The sequence below is a fragment of the Ursus maritimus genome, unplaced genomic scaffold, assembly GCF_017311325.1.
Source record: "Ursus maritimus isolate PB19 unplaced genomic scaffold, ASM1731132v1 scaffold_27, whole genome shotgun sequence".
Classification (NCBI taxonomy): Eukaryota; Metazoa; Chordata; class Mammalia; order Carnivora; family Ursidae; genus Ursus; species Ursus maritimus.
In genome coordinates, this window is record NW_024425230.1 from 17,781,771 (window position 1) to 17,804,436 (window position 22,666).

A 22,666-nucleotide genomic window follows, 5' to 3' on the forward strand; every position below is an offset into this window, starting at 1 on the left:
TGATTCATTCTGGCTCAGGGCTGAGTGAGAGCATTATGAACATAACATCTACAGGATGATACTGTCTCTTAGTTTCCGTGGGATGGTTGCCCTTCCAGTGGTTTGTGAAATTAATTTCTTTCCTGTTTATTAAGACCATAATGTTTGCCAAGAGGGCATGTGTAGGTGTGAAATTTTTTTCTTTTCTCCATCGCATCAGAATTAGGTAACAAACTACCTAACTAATAGTGACTTTTATTTATTTTTTATTTTTTATTTTTTTTAAAAGATTTTATTTATTTATTTACAGAGAGAGAAAGAGAGAGACGGCTAGCGAGACAGGGAACACAAGCAGGGGGAATGGGAGAGGATGAAGCAGGCTCCCAGCAGAGTAGGGAGCCCGATACAGGGCTTGATCCCAGGTCCCCGGGATCATGCCCTGAGCCGAAGGCAGATGCTTAACGACTGAACCACCCAGGCGCCCCAACAGTGGCTTTTATAAGTGAGGGTATTTATTATTTCACTTACCTGAAAGTGCACAGATAGGTGGTTCTGCAGAGTTGATTCAGGGGCTTCACAATGTCAACAATGACCCAGGATCATGTCCTTATACAACAGCATCCAAAACTAGGAAAGAGAATGTGTGTGTGTGTGTGTGTGTGTGTCTTGTTTTGTTTTTAATGTTTTCTCTCTTTTTTTTAAATCCTGGGGGAAAAATCTTTTTCGAATCTCAGCAGACATCTACTTAGGTTTCCTTATCCAGATCTGGGCTTAGACTCGCCTCTAAATCAGTCACGAAATGGAGAAAGGCTCAGAGGAGACGCGCTGGGGCCCCATCCTCGGGCAGGGGAGAATATAATGTGAATGCTCCATCAGCACACTGCCACACGTGGGGTTTTCTTGGAAGCAGTTACAGAGGGATGTCTCATGCATGTGCAGCCAAGTGTGTTGGCCACAGGTCAAACCAATTTAGGGGTGGTGATTTAGGACATTCTGCATGCCCAGCTCTATATCCCTGCTGGCAGATACAATAGAAGCGTATAGAACAATGCTTGATCTCAGGGAGTTTTAGTGGGCATTGTAATAAAGCAGGCAATTCTTAAGCTTGAGATATTAATTCAACACAATATATGGATGATCTATTACACCTTTGGAGATGGGGAATCAGAGATGAATAAGACCTAGTTCTTGCCCACAGGAATTCACAGTTCCCTTCACCATCTGCCTTGTTCAATCTGGTCATATGGAAGCAGTTTCATCCCCGGATGTCACCACACTCTGTCATGCCTCCCTCTGAGCACACAGGGCTGCAACACAGCTCAATTCCGCCCCACCCTCCTTTGCCTGCTTCTCAGAGTAGTCACTCACAGACCTGGCTAGGTTACTGCTCCTTCCCTGGATCCTCGTAGCATTTTCCCTTTGTCGTGGTCCTTACCATCCCAGGTCCCGATCGTGAGCCAGGCCTGGAGCCCCATGAAGGCAGATTGCGTTTTGATCAATTTGCATCCTTAGCCTGGTGCCTGGAACATAGATGGTTTTCAGTGAACGTTTGTGGAATGAGTGCATGAATAATTGAATGAAAGGAAATTTAATCTGGATCTTTTATTCCTCTTCAATAAGTTTCTACTGTATTAGTTTTTTCTCTTTTCCTCTTCTCCCCATTTCCTCTCTTATGTTCCTTTTCCTGGCTCCTCATTCATAATGAACTAATGAATCCAGCATTTACAAGTTACGCAATATGGTAGAGCCTGGCTTTTACCTTTTATCTCCCTCCCTCTTCTCGGAAAGAAGACCAATTTTGGGCGTGCTGGAGGTGGACCCAGAGCCATGAGGGCTGGTCAGGACACCATTCCAGGGATTTCATTTCTTACTGTGAGCCACCTTTGGGTCCACTTTTGAACGGCTTCAGTCCTGCCGTGATCTTGTGATTTATAATAAGAAATAAATACACATTTTTAGATTTTATTTTTAAGTAGTCTCTACACCCAGTGTGGGGCTTCCTCACAACCCTGAGGTCAAGAGTCTCATGCACTACCAATTGAGCCAGCCAGATACCCCCTCGTTTTTAAAAAAATAATACAAGTAAAACCCAAAAGGGACAGTGTTCGGAGAACTTCTAGCTTGGTGAAGTAAAAATTGATAAAAGTAAACCCTGTTTAGAATGGAGTGGAGGGGCCAGCACAGGGGAGCTCTCATGCCCTACCACCTTTCTTTTCTTTTCTTTTCTTTCTTTCTTTTTTTTTTTTTTAGATTTTATTTATTTGAGAGCATGAGAGGGCGCACAAGCTGGGGGAGAGGCAGAGGGAGAGGGAGAAGCAGACTCCCCCTGAGCAGGGAGCCTCATGGGGGGCTCAATCCCAGGACCCTGAGATCATGACCAAAGCCAAAGGCAGCCACTTAACCCACTGAACCACCCAGGCACCCCGACGTACCATTTTTCAATTGCAGACCAAACAGGAAGACACTTCCCTCCCAAGCAGATAAACTACCGCTTTACTACCCCAGCAGGAGGAGGAAAATTTTCCTTCTGCCCCTAGCAACAGCCCAGCCAATGAGAGACCGACACAACTCAGCCAATGAAAAGTCCCTATAATTTGAATTCCTAGTTTACTCCAATGGCTTTTTTGTTTATAGTGGCGCCGCCCAACTTCCCTGCTATAAAAGAGCCCGGGTCTGCTTTGTTCTCAGGACTTACTTGTGGTTTTGCGTCCACGTGGTTGTCTAGGATTGCGATTCTCTGCTATTCCCAAACAAACCCAATTTTGCTGGTAAAACAACTGGCCGTTTTATTTTTAAGGTTAACAGTGATCACGTGGAGATACTCCGGGAGAGCTTGGAAGCTCCCAGCCTTTTCACCAAACCTTACCCAGCGCGTCTCTTCTGTCTGGCTGTTCCCGAGTTATAACCTTTTATAACAAACTGGTAACCTAGTAAGTAAAATGTTTCTCTAGTTCTGTGAGCTGCTCTAGCAAATTAATGGCACCTGAGGAGGGAATCTTTAATTTATAGCCAGTTGATCAGAAGTACAGTTGACCCTGAGCAACGTGGTTACTGACTCCGCACGCAGCCCAAAATCCTCCTATAACCTTTGTCCCACCCGCCCTCCCCAAACTTAACTAATAGCCTATGGTTGACTAGAAGCCTTACTGTTAAAATAAGCAGTCGATTAACACATATTCTGTGTGTTACATGTATGATGTGCTGTATAAGATAGAGAAAAGAATGTGATTAATATCATGAGAAAATACATTTATAGCACGTTACAGTATTTATGGGAAAAAGCCCCACGTAAGTGGACCTGTGCAGCCTCAAACTCATGTCGTTCAAGAGTCAGTGGTATAGCTAACGACCTGGACTTTGAGGCTGGCGTCTGACGCAGGGGCAGTGTTGTAGGACTGAACCCTTAGCCTGTGAAATCGGATGCTGCCTCCGAGTAGATAGTGTCTGAATTGAGTTTAATCGTAGGACACACAGCTGGCATCCAGGGCATGGTTTTTTGGTGTAGGGACCCCCGTCCCCAAGCAAACCCACATTGGAATTTGTACCAGAATCAAAGACCAGCAAACTCCCCAGAATGATGGCTCTGTTGCTTCTTGGTTTGTGTTCCCAGATCTGGGGAGACTCTGGAGGGGCAGGGAGCACTGACATTGTGCACATGTATGGATGACATTTGCTTGAGGGTAGCGCTCACCTGGTGGGAGACATCAGCTGAGTGCCTGCTGGGACTGCCCTCCTTAAGCCAAAGCACCCAGTGGTGATGTCAGAGTGAACCCGAGTCTTTGTTCTGGGGACATGTAGATACCAAGTCCCTAAGGATCCCCAGATGTCTCATCACACCTGGACTAGGAGTTAAAGAGTTAAATTTTGCTATTTTGCTCATTATGGGTTTTACAAAGGATTTTATTTATTTATTTATTTATTTATTTATTTGAGAGAGAGCACTCGAGCAATTGGGGAGAGGCAGAGGGAGAAGCAGACTCCCAGCTGAGCAGGGAGCCCAACTGGGGGCTCGATCCCAGGACCCTTGGGATCATGACCTGAGCTGAAGGCAGACGATTACCGGACTGAGCTACACAGGTGCCCCTTGCTCATTATGGATTTTTTTTGCATTGATTTTGATTTGTAAAAAATACAGCATTAAAATATCATTTATCTTGATTACCACATTTTAAAATTAAAAATTTTCACCCAAGCTGGTGCCTCACTTGCCTCATCCTAATCCTGGTCCTGGCTGGGGTGTTGAAGTGTGAGTTCCTGGAAGGTGTTAAGCCCAGGTTTGGAGAAGGTGTAAACACCACTCTGCCTTGGGGTGCGGTGTTGGACTTCATGGCTCCTTTATGGTTCAGTTTGGTTGCATTCTGAAAAACATTGCGCACTCTCCCTGGAACAGCCCCTGTTCCAAGTGCTGGGAATACAGATATACACAAACCTTGGTCCATTCTCCAAAGATGAGTATCGAGTGGGGTAGGGTGAGAAGCATGCCAGCACTATGTGGTGGGTGCGCTGTTGGAGGTAACCCAGAGTGATATGGGGAACAGAGAGACCCCAGACCCAGCTTGCAGGGGATGGGGGCTGGACTCCTGTGGGAGCCATTGGTATACTTGAAGGATGAGCTGACATTGACCAGGCTTCAGGAAGAGGGAACAGTATGATCATGGGTACAGAGGCAAGAACCTGTGGGGTTGAGCAGGAAATTATCAGTAGTTCCACGTTGCCGAAGCATATACTTTGGGCAGGGGTGTAGTAATGAACAATAAAGCTGGAGAGGTAAGTGGACAAGACCATGAGGATCTTTGGAAACCCTATTAAGGAGCTCTGATTTTATCCTACATGTAAGGGGGAGTTATTGAGGTCTTTGAAGCAGGTGGGGAACATGAGACTTACTAATGTGAAGATTAAAGCTTTGCCTTAAATAACCTACCTAAAAAAAAAATAGCATATAGGGTTGGTTCCCTTTTCTCCACTTTCTTGCCAACATTTGTTATCTCTGGTCTTTTTGATAAAAGCCGTTGTAGGTCTGAGGTGATCTCTCATTGTGTTTTGATTTGTATTTTCCTGATGATGAGAGATGTTGAACATCTTTTCATGTACGTATCGGCCATCTGTAGTTCTTCTTTGGACAAATGTCTATTCAGGTCTTTTGCCCATTTTAATATTGGATTATTTATTTTTCTGCTATTGAGTTGTATTAATTTTTAATATATATTTTGGATATCTGTCCTAATATATATTTGCTTTGTGAATATTTTCTCCCATGTTGCCTTTTCAATTTATCGATTGTTTCCTTTGCTGTGCAGAAGCTCTTTCTTTAGTTTAATGTAGTCCCAATTATTTATTTTAGGTTTTGTTCTGGTGTCTTACCCAGGAAATCATCACCAAAACCCTTGTCAGGGATTTTTTTTCCCCCCTGTGGTTTTTTTCCTAGGAGTTTTGTGGATTCAGGTCTTACATTTGAATCTTTGATCCATTTCAAGTTAATTTTCTTGAGTAGTGGAAGATAGGACTCCTAGGTATATATACAAAATAATTGAAATCAGAACCTTGGAGAGATATCTGTGCACCCATGTTCACTGCAGCCTGCTTAACAGTAGCCAAGACATGGAAGCAACCAAAGTGTCCATCAATAGATGAATGGATAAAGGTATTCATCTTGAGAGAAGGGACAAGGTTTTGTGTACATGTGTATTCCTAGCACCTGGAACAAAGATTGTTCTAGGGAAAGTGTGCAATACATGTTTTTCAGAATACAACCAAACTGAACCATAAAGGAGCCGTGAAGTCCAGTATACACACACACACACACACACACACACACACACACACACTGGAGTATTATTCAGCCACGAGAAAGGAACTCCTGCCATTTGTAACAACATGGATGGACCTTGAGGGCCTCATGCTATGTGAGGTAAATCAAACAGAGGAAGACAAGTACTGGAGGATATCACTTTTGTGGAGTGTAAAAAAGCTGAGCTTGTAAAACAGAGTAGAATGGTGGTTACCAGGGGCCTGGGAGTGATGAGATTTGGACTACCTTTGGTTTCTCTTGAGAAAATAATTCATCCTTACTGCTCAGGGACATCTTTCCCTCAGAACATTTTCATGCATTTCTGTTTCTGCTCTCCGCCCTGTATTTCAAGTGAATCTAAGCCCGCTGGCCTAACTGACCACTGTGCCGGCGTGGCCCACAAACCCCCTTCTCACTTGCTGTGTCTGCATAAAGATCGATGCTTCTTTTTTTTTTTTTTAATTTAATTTTTTTCCTGTTTAAGAAACACATTCTTCTTTTTTTAAAATTTTAATGCCAGTGTAGTTCACACAGTGTTATATTAGTTTCAGGTGTGCACTGTAGGGATTCAACAATTCCATACGTTACTCAGTGCTCATCACAGTAAGTGTGCTCTTCATTCCCTTCACCTGTTTCCCCCATCCCTCCACCGTCCTCCCCTCAGGTCACCATCAGTTTGTTCTCTGTAGTCGAAAGTCTGTTTTTTGGTTGCTCTCCTTTTTCCCTTTGTTCGTTTGTTTCTTAAATTCCACATACGAGTGATGTTTGTTGTTTATTCTTTCACCCATCATGCTGATGTTACTACCAAATGGGTCCCCCAAAAGGGGTCCTGAAGGTTAGATACGGAGGCAGAGCCCCTGGGACCCTTGTCTCTGTACGTCCCCTCATGGCCACCATTTAGGGAACACAACCATTACTCACTGCCAGACGTCTTTCTCAACGGAAGGGAGCACAGCCCTGCCACGTCCACGGGCATCCCTGACCACACTGCCTCTCTCCTTGGCGTTCCTTCGTAAAGATGGCTGCCTGTGTTTTCATTGCAGAGGTCCTCTGACAAGGAGTCTATCCTGACCATCCTCCAGGTTCTCGGAGATCTGCTTTCTGTTGGTGAGTAGGAGGAGGTGGGGGCATGTGGCTGTGGTGTCTCCTGGAATCTGTGTGGCCTGGGGGTGGTGGTGGGGGTGCTTCAGTTCTAGTTTTCTGTCAGAGACAGAATCACCAGTCCATCACTTTCACTGAGGTTCATAAGACCCCAGAGTAAAGTGGGCCAGTTGTATCTCGGGCTTAGGTTTCTTTAGTCTTGTCACCCACCGTACGGTGACCCGAACTTAGGAGGAAATTCGGCTCTGGGTGGTTATTCTATGGTATCTCATCTGTGGTTAACCCAAGGTCCTCCAGGGGTCTGTGGCTGTCCCCGGAGAGAGCTCGTGACTCTACCTCTCCCCTTCCTCTACTCCCCTCCGTTGCCCATTTAGAGAGCCAGTATTGGCAACTTCCTAACATATGTCAAGTGCAGATGGGAATATGAGGCAGGAGCTCGACTTAGCAGTGTGGTAAGTTATTAAGTTTTCAGAGAAAAGATGACAGAGTTCACTACACTGGAATCAACTAGTGAACTGGGGCATGCCTCTGCTAGCTCACCTCAGTGTGCGGGTCCCGGAAAATAGACCTTCTTGGACATTTCAGCATTCACTCAGTTTTCATTTCTACGTATGCCAGCCATTTTGTGTTAGGAAGAAATATTACCACCAAACAGAATACCAAATACCAGAGTGAATGTCACTCCTAAGCCAAGGCGCCTCCCGTTCCAGTTCCAGGAGGGAGGGTCCCGTCCTAGTAAGGTTTCCCCGTAGACTGTGCCACCCTCCGATGGCAGGGTGACTTCCCTGCAGCCTTCTGAGTGCGGTACCCCATGTAGGCGAAGCCTCTTGTCTTGTGGGGTGGTGCCTCCTTCACTTTGTCCAGAGGTGCCTGGAACCCTTGGACTGAAACCTTGGAGTTGTCCTTCTGATATAGGTGCTGATTATTGCTCCCTTAGTAGAGGATGCTGCTTTCCATTAGGATGAAACACCAGAGGGTCGTCTTTGCTGATAATGTCCCACCCTGTCGGCCACCTCGTTAGATCCATCATGCACAGTGCATGGACAATCACTGGGGTCCCCTTCCAAGTTGAAATGTAATCACTGCTTTTAAGCTTGTCCCGGGGCAAAGTGGGGGAGGACCCTGTTCACAACTGTTCTTAGGTAGAAAGACCGGTACACCTGATCCTAGCTCCAGGCCCTTTTCAAAACTCCTGATGTGGATGTTTGGATGTCTGTTTCTTAAAGAAGCACTCTAGCTATTTCCATATATTCCTCTTGTCGGTTACTGGAAGCCAGCACCATAAGACTGTTAAATAATCAATCAAATTATTCCAGATAAACTATCCTCCCCATCTCGGTTACAGAGGAATCAAATCTATACCAGAGGGATACTGATATTCCCTCTTCTATTAAGGATAGGATTCTTGGTAAGGCTGTATGTGTGTTTATGTACACACACAAGTACACATATGTACACTGAGACTCAACAGGTTCTCAGGAAAGTGGTTTATTACAGCTCCTGCGGGTGAACATACCTTGGTTCTTAAATATTCCATTATTTCTCCATTTCTTACCCCCACCCCAATCCCTAACCTAAAAGCACAGCTTTACACATGTTCCTTCAGAAACCACACAATTTTGGTTTCTGGGGCAAATGAACCGATCCTTGCTCTGTCTCTGTCTGTGGGGTCTGCTTTCTGTGCCAAGGAAATGAGGGTGATTATATGAGGCCTCACGCTCCTCTGTTTTCTCCCTCAGGCACAGACCGAAGGATTCGCTACATGATCAGTAAGGGGGGCAGCGAGGCCCTTCTGCAGACCCTGGTGGACACAGCCAGGACAGCTTCTCCGGACTATGACGTCCTCCTGCCCCTCCTCCGACTGCTGGCCAAAGTCGGCCTACGAGGTACCCACACCCCCCGGATCTAAAGATGGCTGAAAAGGCACTTGTGGGGTTGTTATCATGAGAGCAACTTGGGAAACTCTTGTGGGGAAGGGCAGGGAGGTCCTAGACACTTTGGTGGTGATGCTAGGACCAGCCCCACAGGAAAGTTCATTTTGTTGTCCTGGATGTCAGCAAATCGAAGGTGCCGTACCAGGGCCGGGCCCCGCGCAGGCGTGAGCTCCCTGGGGCATGGAGCAGATGGGGGACAGAGGGGAGGCACTCCCAGGCAGTTTTCAATCACTTTCACAAGCAACAGAACACTTCTAGGAGCAGAATCTTACACGGAAGCTCATTATGTAAGTGCGTGCGTTTCGTGGGGCTCTATAATGAATTACCACACACTGGATGGCTCCAGACAGCAGAAGTGTCTTCCCTCACCGTTCTGGAGGCCAGAAAGTCTGAAACGAGGGTGTTGGCAGGGTTGGCTCCTTCTGGAGGCTCTGAGGGAGAATCTGGTCCATGCCCCTCTGCTAACTTCTGTGTTTCCAGCCATCCTTGGCGTTTCTTGGCTTGTACACACGTCCCTCCCATTTCTATTTGTGTCTTCACGTGCTGTCCTGCTCTGGGTCCTTCTGTGGGTCCTCTCCTTCTTACAAGGACATTGGTCACTGGATTTAGGGCCCACGCAAATCTGTGTGACCTCATCTTAGCTAATTAAACCTGGAAAGACCCGATTTCCGAATAAGATGACATTCTGAGGTTCCAGGTGGACATGAATTTTGGGGGCGAATTTTCAGCCTATTACTATAAGCCACATGGAGGCGAAGCTTCCTTAGTAGAAGGGAAGGTGGGGAGCTAGAACTGTTTCTACTTATGCTCCACACCCATTTCTCTCTTTTTGCTCAGAGAAGACCCTGAAGCACCTCCCTGAAACCTTAGAACTTCTTGGGGCAAAGTTTTAAAAGCCTGCACACTCAAGATGCATGCAAACCTTGCAAACTAGTCATAACCGTCAAGCTCCAATTGTGTGAAGTCTTATATAAGTCATAGTGGAGGAGTTCAGGTGCAGCAGAAGGTGGACCTGTGTTGTCCAGTGCAGGCAGCGGTGGCCACAAGGGAGCATGGGCTCAGGTCATGCACTCTGACCTTGCATTGTCTGGATCTCTGTTCTGAGTCCATTCAACACTCACAGGTCATGACAAAGACCCAGGCATCAGCCAGCACCTGCATGAGCGTGTTCTCAACAAAACCAACACAGCCCATTCATTGAATATTCAACCAGGAATTTACTACATGTCTCCTGGGGCTGGGCACTGTGCTAGGTGTTGGGAACGCTGGTGACCAAGGCAGATAAGGAGCCCACTCTCATGGAACTTAACTCAAGTGGGGAAGGGCAGAAAGTGAATAATTCACTAGGTGATAGCAGAGTACGATAATCAGCTAGTAGCTGTGAGGGGAAAAAAAGGGTGATGTTCGCCCAAGATGGTGTGGTCAGGGAGAGGTGACATGTGAGCCCACACTTGAAGAGTGAGAAGAAGTCAGCAAAGCAAAGAGTGGCCACATGAACTTTAGAAAAAGATTGGAGAGACGTCATCTCTACCTTGGTTGTAAATAGTATAAACTAGGAAGTCAAATCTGAGTTTCTTGCCTGGTCCCGACACAAATTAGCTGTGCGCCCTTGGGCAAGTTATTTACCCTTTCTGAGCCATTGATCCCTCATCTACAAAATGGAGGTATCAGTCCTTAATTCTAGGGTTGCTGTAAGGATTAAGTGAGGTTGTGTGTCACCTGCTTAGCATGTGGGGCCTGACAAACTAGAGTCATGTAGGTTTCATAGAAGAGAGAGAAAGAGAGAGAGGCACAGACAGACTGACTCAGGATGTACCAGGGCCCTGATTCCCAAGCTCTGGACCTGGATGTTGCAACTGGCATTATTATATCACTGCAGCTTCTGCCATCGCCAGATTGTAGCCTTCACCACTGCCATGCAGGCTGCCAGGGGCTGACCTAAAAAGGATGGAAATGAGGTTGGCAGCTCAGGAATGGAGCCCAATAGATGCCTCTGTTCCGGTGAAGGTATCTGGTCATATGAGTTTGGTCGCCATCTCTTTGCTGGTGTCCTTTGGTCCCGAGGTGGATATTGGTAAACTAGGTTTAGGATGTTGTCACTGTTTTACTCATTTCCACCTGAGATGAGTCACAGTGATTCAGGAAAATTACAGATATAATTTTGCTCTTAAATATGTTTGAGTGCATTTCTTTGAAAAGAGACATTTCCCTATATAACCCCAATACCACGATTACGAATCTAACAAAATTAACAATGCATGTATAATTTATACTCATTTTAGTTTCTCCAGATGTTTCCTAATGGGGCAATTACAGATGTGTTCAAAGAAGGATCCAATCAGAGTGTCTGGGTGGCCCAGTTAGTTAAGTGTCTGCCTTCTACTCGGGTCATGATCCTGGAGTCCTGGGTTGAGCCACGCATCAGGCTCCCTGCTTAGCAGGGAGACTGCCTCTCCCTCTGCCTCTCACCCTGCTTGTGCTCTTTGTCTTAAATAAATAAATAAAATCTTTTTTTTTTTAAAAGAAGGATTCAGTCAAGTTCCACACATTGTGTTTGAATGTTATGTACCTTAAATATCCTATATTCCAGAACTATCTTAAAGGAAGAAATTTATACCCTACTAAATTGTAGTTCATGTTTGAGGACAGCCAGAAATCTGCTTACATACAGGGTGTGTGAGTCATACAGCCCACAAAGCCTCATGTAAATATTACTTGAGGAATGAATGAATCCTGTGTATACCCTGCCTTAGCTCTTCTGAGCCATCTGGTTCCAATGGGGATGTACTTAGTAGCATTTTCCGCTAGATCCGAAAAGTCGCATTGGCTATGATCATTCTCTTGCCTCTCCCTTCTTTGCCTTCCTGTGCCTCGTGCATTGTACAGCCTTCAGAATTAATGTGAAACACAACTAAGATGGATTGATTTGTGTTCCTAGATAAAAAGTTTGGACAGAAGGCACTGGAATTGGAAGCCCTCGATGTGACATTGATTTTGGCCAGGAAAAACCTGTCCCACAGCCAGAACCTCCTTCACTGTCTCTGGGCTCTGCGTGTGTTCGCCTCTAGTGGTAAGTGACTCAAATCGTGGCTCTCTGGGGTGGCTTCCAGACCTCGGCCGGGACGCCTAGAAACCATTTAAGGGGTAGGGTTGGAAGGAGGGTCTGGGTGGAGGATATATGTTGTCCCAACAAGATAAATAAGTCACGAGGAGCCTCACGTTCTAGAGGCTGTGGAGGTGCAGAGTTCTTTCTTTGTCTCTTCCTCATCCAGGTGGAACTCTTGAGCTCATTCCTGAAGTTAGATGTCAGAATGGGAGCCACGCAGTATAGTATTCTAAGCCTCTCTATTAGTGCTACAGGGGAAAAAGATCTATGGCAGGAGAGAGCATAGGGCTTTATTCAGGCCTTATCATATTCGAGGCATAGGGCAATGTCAGGAAGGACCCTCACATTACAGATCTGCTTACTTTGTCCCTGAAGTTACGTCTTGATCACAGCATCCTTTACGGAAGCATCTTTACCTCGTTTTATCTACGTGCTTTTCAACGTAGTCTTCAGGCAACTGGATGCATCATAGCACATTGGTTCATACGTACTTGCTGTCTCCTGGTTTGGATTATTTCAGATTATCCTAACAATCCTGTATCTAGATCTACCATTGTATAGCGAAGAAGAGGAAAATGCATCTTAGAAGAGAGAAGTAATTGCTTGAGTTTATGCAGACATGTTTGGGGGCTGCGTTTCTAACTCCAAAACTTGTGTTTACTCTCCATATGGGGACACTTGCTATGAACAGATTAGATTCTGTACCTCCCATCTCATGTAGAATGAGCACAGACTTTATTTCTCTTTTCTGAGCCCCTCTCCTGCACAATGAAAGTGATGTAATGCTTTAGAGGAAAGAACATGGCTTAGAACCAGGAAGACCTGGGTTTGACTTTGATATCATTCCTTGGAGTCCTATGGCATGGACAGATAACCTGTGGAGTTTCTTCCTTTGTAAAATTAGAGTGATAATAGGAGCTCTTAGACTTGGGAGATGGGATATGTGAGATGATGTTCACAGGTATGTCACATAGTAGTTACTCAATTAGTTTCCCTTCCTTGCTCTACTCTTTTCCCTTAGTCCTTTGAAATAATAGGAAAAGCACACCTAAGGGGAATAAGGAGGTGACTTTTCCTTCTATCTATCCTCAGAACAACTAAGATGGGGGCGCCTGGGTGGCACAGCGGTTAAAGCGTCTGCCTTCGACTCAGGGCGTGATCCTGGTGTTCTGGGATTGAGCCCCACATCAGGCTCCTCTGCTACGAGCCTGTTTCTTCCTCTCCCACTCCCCCTGCTTGTGTTCCCTCTCTCGCTGGCTGTCTCTCTCTCTGTCAAATAAATAAATAAAATCTTTAAAAAAAAAAAAAAAGAACAACTAAGATGGTTAGTGGGGTCCTATTTCATTGATTAATTCCATTAATAGCCATGAAAGACCCATAAAGATAAAGTATTTTTAGGAAAAGACAAGAGAGGTCCTTGACTCCATGTTCACAGAGAGAACTTCCTCCCACACTCATATATGTTGACCAGAAAATCAGAGAATGGCAGAGGCTGAAAAGATCTGTACAAACCCATCTTTCATTCAGGAAAATCCAGGTGGGGAGCTGTGGCTTTGTGTAGAGGACAGCTGTCACTAATGAGCAGCTGGAGGGTGTGCCACCCCCACTTGGAGCTTGCCAGCAGCAGAAGATTCGAAGTATCTCATTTTAGTTTCCTAAAGAATAATTAGGCCGAATAACTTAACTTTCTTGTTACCTATACCAGTTATAGAGATCTTGAAGAATTCCTTTTATCAAGGAGCTCTAAAAACTGTTGGAAGTTGCCTGCAGGTGTGAGGAGGTGGCCATTTGTCTCATATTCTAGGACGACATTTATTGTACCGATGAATTGTTCCGTAAGGTTATTTTAAAACTTGTACCATCACTCTCTATACATTGACTTCACTGATGAGAAGCAGGAAGAGTTCACGAAGTCCATGGATTGATTGCTGTCTCTTTGGTGAATTGTTAACCACTGTTGAATGTTCCAGAAAGCTTTCTGAGCAGCTCCTATCTGCGGAAGGAGTTGGCTGGAGCCATAATGGCGCTGCCACAGCCAATGAACCCTTCAGCAGCTCTCTACGGCTGATGGGGATGTTGATGGAGGTGCCAGAGGTCTGACCTTGGGCAGGCAGCCAGCAAGGAGAACTTGGTGTGGGAGGGGAGGGGGTTCTTATTGTTCCCATCTTTCAATTCCAAGTCTAAAGTCTTCCATGTTTAGAATCTGTGCTCCTAAAACTATTTCGTCCCTAACACTACTTAATACTAGAATTTTGCTGAATGATTTGCCATGAGATTGCTCTAGCATGTTTTGCCAGTTTAGAAATAAAGGACTGAATTAGTAGCCACGAGAGTGGAAGATTGATGGGCAGGACTAGGATGCCAAATCTCTGAATTTTGATCCAGGCAGTTACTGCCTGTACCAGCCTCAGGAGGAACATATGCATAGAAGATGTTCCAGGAACATGCAGTCGCTGTAATCACTAAGACATCAGCCTCAGTCTCTCTCTGGTGGACTGTACTGGGGTGAACTATATTAGAGCCCCCAGATTTCCATTTAACCTTCTTTCCCGAAGCTTGGAGCCAGCCAGGATAAGCCTCCCTTGTTTCTCTCTCTGTTTCTCCGTGACCCCCTTGCTCCCACTCATATTTCCCGGAACAAGCCTGGCCCAAGGCACAGGGCATTCTAAGGCCTTGGTTTCAGCCCCACATTATGGTGGAGGAAAGAGACAGGAGAGTCATACCATGGAAAATCCCTTCTTTCCTTCTTTCACTGTATCTTCTGCCTCTGCCAAATTGATTCCGTTTTGTCTCTTGGAGGCTCCCCTTATTTTTTGACACGACCAGAGCTTTTCCTAAAGTGAGCTGAGTGGAGTGAGGAACTGGGGATGCTGCAGAGAGGCCAGGGCATCATTGGAGATGAGCGTGGCATCCAGAGGTTTTGGGTCCAAAATACGTATCTGAAGCCCCTGGGTTGACCAGATACCCTTGTCAGTTATTTTCTGTCATTCAGATCTATGGGTCTTTTTTTTTTTTTTAATAACTGTCTAGTTATGCAAAAAGACAAAAATTTCCCAGGCTAGTGACCTCTGAGGAGGAAGAATTGATTCTTCCCTTGATGGGCTAGTAGACGGGGGCACAGGTAAGTCTGAGACTCAGTCATGGGAGATCCAACTACAAAAGCTGTCGGGGAACTTGGAACCAGGGTGCAAAAGAAAGGGGGCTGCCTTCTTTATTAGTTTGCCCCTAAAGGTTTTAAAGGAGTCAGTCCAAGTTGGATTGATCCTTAACCCATCCTCCATGACTTTTCTTCATTGTTAAGTCTCCCAATGGCAGAAATGTGTCTAAGGAACTATTTCGTAAGATACTGGCAGTGCATGTGTGTGCCTGAGTGTAATGTGTGCGTGTGTGTATGTATCACGGGGGAAGTTGATGGTGGGCAAAAGCAATTGAATTGAATCCCAGAGATCTACTTTCAGAAAAATCTTCTGCTTGCCATTTGCTTTGACTATTCTGAGTAAGAATACAATGAAGTACATAGGGCCATCAGGAATGAAAAATATAGTTTCATGGCTCGGGCCCCCTTTGAGAAGACAGTATGGAAAGATAATGTATGCTTTACAGATGTTCTTTGCTTCCAAGCCAAGGATGCAAAGACTCTAAAGTTCCTCTGCTTTTCAGTGGCCTTTGGCAAGGAAGGTGAGGAGCTCCCCTATCTTTTAGGCCTCTTCTGTACTACTGAAAATAATTCTTGGTTCAGATGGTTCAATAACTACTGTGATTTGGTCTTTCTCAGTGACCACGGGAGCCATGCTGGGAATTAATGGAGCAATGGAACTGCTTTTCAAGGTCATCACCCCTTATACCCAGAACCGCACCCGAATAATCAGGTAGGGGCACTTTTGTAGTGCTCTTTCCCTCTTTGTAATAGGTGCAGAGATGGAGAAGGCCTCATGTGTATTCTCATGGTGTTCTAGTTGAGCGATGATTACCCCCTTGCAGATATGGTGCAATCACTATCCTGTTTCAGTGGGCATCCCTCCCCACCCATGCATCGTTTCCTCTGATCCTCACGATGACCCTGAAGTGGTATATTATTATCCTCATTTTCAGATGAGGAAACCATGGGGAGAGAGCCTTATCCAAAGGTCATAATACTAAGAAATGGCAGAGCTGGGGTTTGAACCCAGATCTCTCTGACTCAAAAGCCCATGTCTTTTGCCTGGAGACTTCAGGTATCCCTTTTACTCATAGTGACGCTACATAGTTTGCATAGCCCTGAAAAAAGACAGTCTTGAAATTGCAGGCAGAGGTGACGCTCCTCGGGGCATCTCGAGAGTCCACCAGTTAAATTTCTGATATGAGATCCGGGTCTTAGCGTAGTCCATCATGGTTGTGTGCTGGTTTCGATATGTACTTTTATGATTGGAAAATGAAACTCGGCCCACTCTCTCTGGCCCTGCTTGCCGGAGTGGCGTGAATCACAAACTTAAAAAGGGAGAGATGGTTAGACACGAGGAGATATTCGGAGCCATTAAGATCCATCATTTATGAGAGTGACTCAGCAAGGACCTTGAAAGAATATTAGAAAGAATTCAGCCAATTTCTGAGATCTATGGGGTCATTTGGCGAAGTAGCATTTCCATGCCCAGCCATGAGATTTTTCTGCGTCTCGGCATCCATCTTGGGCTCTGGTTCCACCTCACTATTTTTCTCTTGGGTCACTACCGTAATGCCATTATCATCCATCCTCACCTGTGGCTCTCCACGCCAGTGTCTCCCAGAAGGAAATACATTCTGTTTCAGTTAAAAAAAAAAAAAAAGTCCTCATCAAATACACACTGAGAAGTATGGGATTAGACCAAGTTATGCAGATTCCTTTACGGTGAGTCTTTTCCGAGCCTTTGTGAAGCTGGAGCGCATCCAGAATATCCAGGATGGGTCCATAGTACACCCTGTCCTAAACCTGGTTTGGCCAGGAAATGGGTCTTGTTTGAAGGCCCCCTTTTTGGGGGAGTCGGTGTTCTGTGTACCTCACTTTAGAAACCTCTGGAGGTCCCTTAAAAAGTTAAAAATAGAGCTACCCTGTGATCCAGCAATTGCATTACTGGGTATTTACCCCAAAGATACAGACATAGTGAAGAGAAGGGCCATATGCACCCCAATGTTCATAGCAGCATTGTCCACAATAGCCAAATTGTGGAAGGAGCCGAGATGCCCTTCAAAAGACGAATGGATAAAAAAGATGTGGTCCATATATACAATAGAATATTACTCAGCCATCAGAAAGAACAATTTCACAACATTTGCAGCAACATGGACGGGACTGGAGGAGATTATGCTAAGTGAAATAAGTCAGGCAGAGAAAGACAATTATCATATGGTTTCACTCATTTATGGAACAGAAGAAATATCAGGGAAATTGGTAGAAGGAAGGGAAGAATGAAGAGGGGGTAAACAGAAGGGGGAATGGACCATGAGAGACTGTGGACTCTGGGAAACAAACTGAGGGCTTCAGAGGGGAGGGTGTGGGGGACTGGGCTAGCCCAGTGATGGGTATTAAGGAGGGCACGTATTGCATGGAGCACTGGGTGTGATACGCAAACAATGAATCATGGAACACTACATCAAAAACTAAGGATGTACTGTACGGTGACTAACATAACATAATAAAAAATTATTAAAAAAAAAAAAAGAAACCTCTGGAGAGCAAGTGTTCTGCCAAGTGGAAGTTCAGTTCGACCAAGGGATCCTCAGCAGGGAATGCAGAACTTCAGAGTCACCAGCCCAGTGACCAAAAAAGGTGAGCTTTCCTGATTTTTCTGTAACTGTACATTAATTCCTCTAAAACTTCCACATGTCCATTTGGATATGTGTGGTTTAGGTACGCGTGGTGTGTCTCGTCCTGTGCGGGCCTTTGCTGCTGACATCCGCAGTCTCAACATGTCCTTTGGGCACCGGTCCATGGACTTTTATCTTGTTCCTCTATCGACAAGATTGCCTCTAATCTGGCAGTGTTTCCATTCATCTGTTTGGCAGCTCAGGGGTATCTGGTCGTCTCCCTGTGACACTGTGTGAAAATCGGTGTGAAGTCTGCCAGGTCCATCCACATAGGAGTCTCACCCAGTTATCTCTTCTTGCCATGTGGGTGCCTTCTCTTGGATGCCTTCCCAGCCAGCCTTGGCACTGGACTCCTCCCTTCTGGGGCACTGATAGCTTTCATTGTCTTCCTTGTGGAGGCCGAGCTAGCACAGAGTAAGCAACGACGCCCAGAAGTCCCCTTCTCAGACACTCATGTCAGGTTACTATGTCTCTTGCTCTTCTGCTACAAAATGAGTTGAATTCAGGCACAGATCTGATCAAGGTACCATGGGGAAAACCAGGGATTCGTAGGGGTGGATGTTTGAAATGACAAAAGGAAGCTTTCAGGGACCTCAGGCTGATTTCTGCATTTCTGGTCTGTTCCGTAAAATGTGGACAAGATGATTTCCCCTTCTTGAGCCCAGTGCCCGTCAAAACCAGTTCTCCATAGAGAAGAAGTTTCTTTACCAACCACTACCATGTGGCTATCATGGCCATGGCCTTCATGCTGTGCCCTGCCTTGTCCTGAGCTCTTAGCAGGTGTTATCCCACCAGACTCTTTCCTCTTCTCTGCGAGGCAGGTGCTATTACTGTCCCCAGTTTTACGGGGGAAAAAAATGGAAGCTGAAAGAAGTTAAGTGATTTGCTGGGATTTAAGTGGAAGAGCTGGGATTTAAATCCCGATACATGAGCTTTAGCTTTTAAAGCACCACTGGAGCGTCTTACATGGTTTCTTTCCAGCATTTTATTTCTAAACCACCATATGTAAGACGATCATAAACACTTAAAAGTTTGTTTAAATTTTTGTTGCCGTCTAAATGGCTTACTCGTGGAACAATTTGCTTAATGATAGGGGAGTCTTTCTCTTCAATAGAATGGCTATTTCCTCTCAAAGGCTAAATAAATGTCTGTTCCCTCCGCGTTTGGATTCTTTCCCACGGCTGCCTTGTTTTCTACCTTATCCCCAACTGCCCTGCCCCCCCATAGCCAGGTAAGGATGAAGGCACTGAAATCTGAAGACCAGTATTTTAGCCCTGTTTCTAGTGGATTCTGTGGCGACTCATTTAACCTTTCTTCACCGAGCTTTCACATTCCTTGAATTGTGCATGTCAAGTCCTACCTCCTGGGCTTGTGGTGGGTGTTAAGAAATAGTGTGTAAAAATCTCGTGAGCTTTGATGTGCCATAATACTGTTATTAATACAAATACCACTGGATACTTGGCTGGCTGCTTCAGATCAGACAGCAGAGCCAGAGGAGAGCATGCAGATGGGAGATTTCTGCCACTACTTGCCTTCTGTGAACTCCATTCCCCCCAAATAATAGCTGAGATGTCCCCAGGAGTTCTGTTCAACTCCACTTGGATGCCAGAATCTCTGGGTTTGAAGGGGTCTTCCAGGAAGGGGATGAAGTACCACATCAGAGGATGTGAGTAGCCCCACTGAGTGTCATCCCCCAAACGCTAGCAAGCTATGGGCGAGTTGATCTCAGATGCCCTTGTGGGAGCGGATGCCCAGTGCTGTCACTTGGACCCCTCCCTTCCCTGCCCGACTTCCCCAGCACAAACCTAAAATTAGTGGTGCAGCTGTCCTCCAGTGAAGTCCTGTCTCCATATAGTACTCAGGGGGAGATTTATGACAGAAGCACTAAGTACACACCTAGAGAGAAGGGGCATGCAGAGCAGTGCTCCCAACCCTCTGTGGCCCTGTGCCCGTTCTCACTCCCAGGGGACGTGGCTATTCCTGGCCTGGCCTTCCTCACTTCCCAAATACCCACCACGCTGGCATAGTTGCCCTGCCATGTATTTGTTTTGGCTTATACCTGTTCCCTCATGACCATCACCCCAGCCGGAGCAGTGTTTGCTCCTACAGCTCCCTACCTGGTCTTCCCAGACTTCAAAGCAATGATGCACCTGTCCCCATCTCCATTCCATCCTTTGGTTCGTCCTCTCATCTCTCTTCCCAGCCTACTCTCCCCACATGTGGCATGCACTGTCCTGCCCCAGCTCTCCCCTCAGTACTTCCCCTGCCCTGCAATGGCATTGCTGCCTTATTGAATGGTAGAGATTCTCCCCATTCTCCAGGCCCCACCTGCTCCAGCTCACCAGACAGGAGGAATCTTCTCCCTCAATGCTTCTCTAGCATTTTGTTCATATTTTCATAACATAGACCAGATTGAACTCTGTACTATGTTGGCCTGAGGGTCTTCTCTTCTCTCTCAGTTCTAAACTTCCTAAAGGTAGAAATCAAATTATATTTATCTTGCTGTTCTCCACAGGGCCAATCCAAGTGCCCAGACTATGGGAGGCTCTTAATTCAATTAAAAAAAATGTCTCCAATTAAAAAAATGTTTTGTGAATAACCTATCTAATGATGAATAAAAGGCAACATTTAGTGAGTGTACATTATAGTAGAATTTCATCTTTATGAACCCATTCTTCCTTGATCCCAAGCGGGCTCCACATGCATGGTTCCTTCATGCGTAAACATGCCTGGGACATGATGCTGCAGGCCTCCAAGAACGCCGTCATGGGAGGGACTAGGGTGCCTTCTGGGAAATAACTCATTCCAGGAGAGTGAGAAGCAGAGTCCATCCGCTTGAAAGAGAACACAGTATCACTCACTACAGGGAAGGAAGAACTTGTGAGCCTTCTCTCCCTTCCTTACCGTTGTCTGGGGAACGGACCAAGCCTGGTAGGAGGGAAAGATCTGAGTTTGAGGGGATGCCAAGGGACGGCATTCACATTAAAACTTCGCTTAGTTTTTGAGATAGGCTTCCAGGATTTGGTTTGACGATTGATTCAGCTGGGGCTTTAGAATTTATGGGGGAGTTTTTTATAGCAATAGGGAGGGAGAAATGACACTGGGCCAGCGTGAGCTGGCTCTTGCTGACTTGTTCTACTGTGGACAAGTTCGTTTATCTGCACCAAAGCTGTCTTTGTGCTGTCCAGATTCACTAAGTAGGAAAATTTATTGAGGTGAAGAAGGATTGCTTGTCTGTGACTGAATCATCTTGTGACCTTAGAGAAGCTTGTGTTTGTTCCAGAAGCAGACACCTCCTGCTAGGAGCCGTGCCTCCTTTGCTCCTTCATTTCCAGAATGGATTTGAGGTTTTTGGTAATAATAATGGCCATTTTCACTGCTCATCCACTTGACCATTTCCAAAGCACAGCCACATCCCCTCTGAGCTTATTGGATTGTCACACCGTTATATTTAACCCAAGTTTTGAAGCTGCTGTCATCAGTATACCTACCACCCAGGTCTTCACACTCTACTGGCTTGTCTTCCCACAAAAACATGAGCATCGATCAGAAATGGGTTGAGTCTTCCAGCAGAGAAGCTGGTTCTTAAACTTCATTGTATTCTCTGACCATTGTGTCCCACTTTGGAAAAGAGGACTCAGGACTGTCCACAGGCTGAGTGGGTTCCTTCATCCCTCACCTTCAGTTTCTCTGGAGCTTTCCAAAGAACACAGGAGGTCAAGAAGTGTGTCATTTGGGACCATGGTAATCTCACTCACACAGAGGACAGCATCTCCAATATTCCCACCCGCTCAGTGTCCTCTGATTTTCAGCAGGGTTCTCATGCTGTGATTTATACTCTTTAGGTTCACGGGTTCCTGGGGGCCTGGGTTGCTATGGGGCTAAGGGGTTCGGAGGCAGACAACTTGGTGACAGAAGGAGACGGATGTGTCAGTCTTCAGCAAGCCTCATAGGCAAATTCTTTTGCTTACCCTCCTGTTGTAGCTCCCTGGGCTCAAAATACTTTTAGGCGATCTTCTCCCATCAAGGGCCTGATCTCAAGGCATCTCTGGCATTTGAGCTTTGCCCGAGTGCAGGATTACTGGGCATTGCTTCATTGGCAGTCCTTTATGGTGATTTCATCTTCAATTTATGAGCTATAAAAAATGTCCTGTTCCTCTTTTTCCTCCCCTGCAAATCACTGTGTTTTCCCAGAGCCAGGCCTTCTGGGCTTTCTCCAACCATCACACCATTCCACTTTATCTGACAGATGAGTGGGGACTCAACCAAAGCTAATGGGTTCCCTGAGATTTTGAGCGATTGGGTGACTCAGCTACTTTGTCACCAAGACAAAGAAGCAGATTTTCCTGATTCTCAAAATAGCTTCTGAATTTCTCCCTGGGTGTTCATTCCCTACCTTCCCATTAATGGCTGTGTGACTTTGCTGCTCTCCACTCAATATAACTAGGCTCCGTGGTCTCCAGGGCACGGGCTCACATTAGGGGTTCAGAAGCTGTGTGCTCCAGAGCACTTGGCCTCAAATACCTTGGAACAGGAACAAAAAAATTCCACCCCAGCCTCAACAGTGCTGATATTGGGAGTGTGCAGCATGGTCTCAACTTACTGACAGAGTGATTAGTGCATTTGCCACCTGACTCCAAGGCTGTGGCTGACGGTGGAATGAATAGTTTCCTACATGTATTAAGCCTTGGCAACTAGGTTGGTTGGTTTAAAGCCCTTTCAGCTTCTTGGGAAGCCAGCGATCTCTCCCTGATTAGAGAGATATTCATAGATATTCAAGTCATAGGATCTAAAGTTGGAAGGTCTTTAAGGATCTGCTGGTCCAACTATTTCATTTTAAGATGAGGTCACTGAAACCCAAAGGGGTCAAACTAAGCCTTCCATCCTACTTTCAGGACACTCTTCATTTCTCTAAGATGCTCTGCTGCACAATGCAAA

At 45.7% G+C, this 22,666-nt stretch overlaps 1 protein-coding gene across 1 annotated transcript in view; it reads left to right on the forward strand.

Moving 5' to 3' along the window:
- The window catches only part of AGBL1 (AGBL carboxypeptidase 1), a 689,944-nt gene that overhangs the window by 46,638 nt on the left and 620,640 nt on the right, over positions 1–22,666 (forward strand). Inside the window, exons 2-5 of the mRNA XM_040642611.1 lie at positions 6,786–6,874; positions 8,608–8,754; positions 11,741–11,872; positions 15,684–15,777. Coding sequence (XP_040498545.1) covers positions 6,786–6,874; positions 8,608–8,754; positions 11,741–11,872; positions 15,684–15,777 — 462 coding nt within the window. The remainder of the gene's footprint in view (positions 1–6,785; positions 6,875–8,607; positions 8,755–11,740; positions 11,873–15,683; positions 15,778–22,666) is intronic.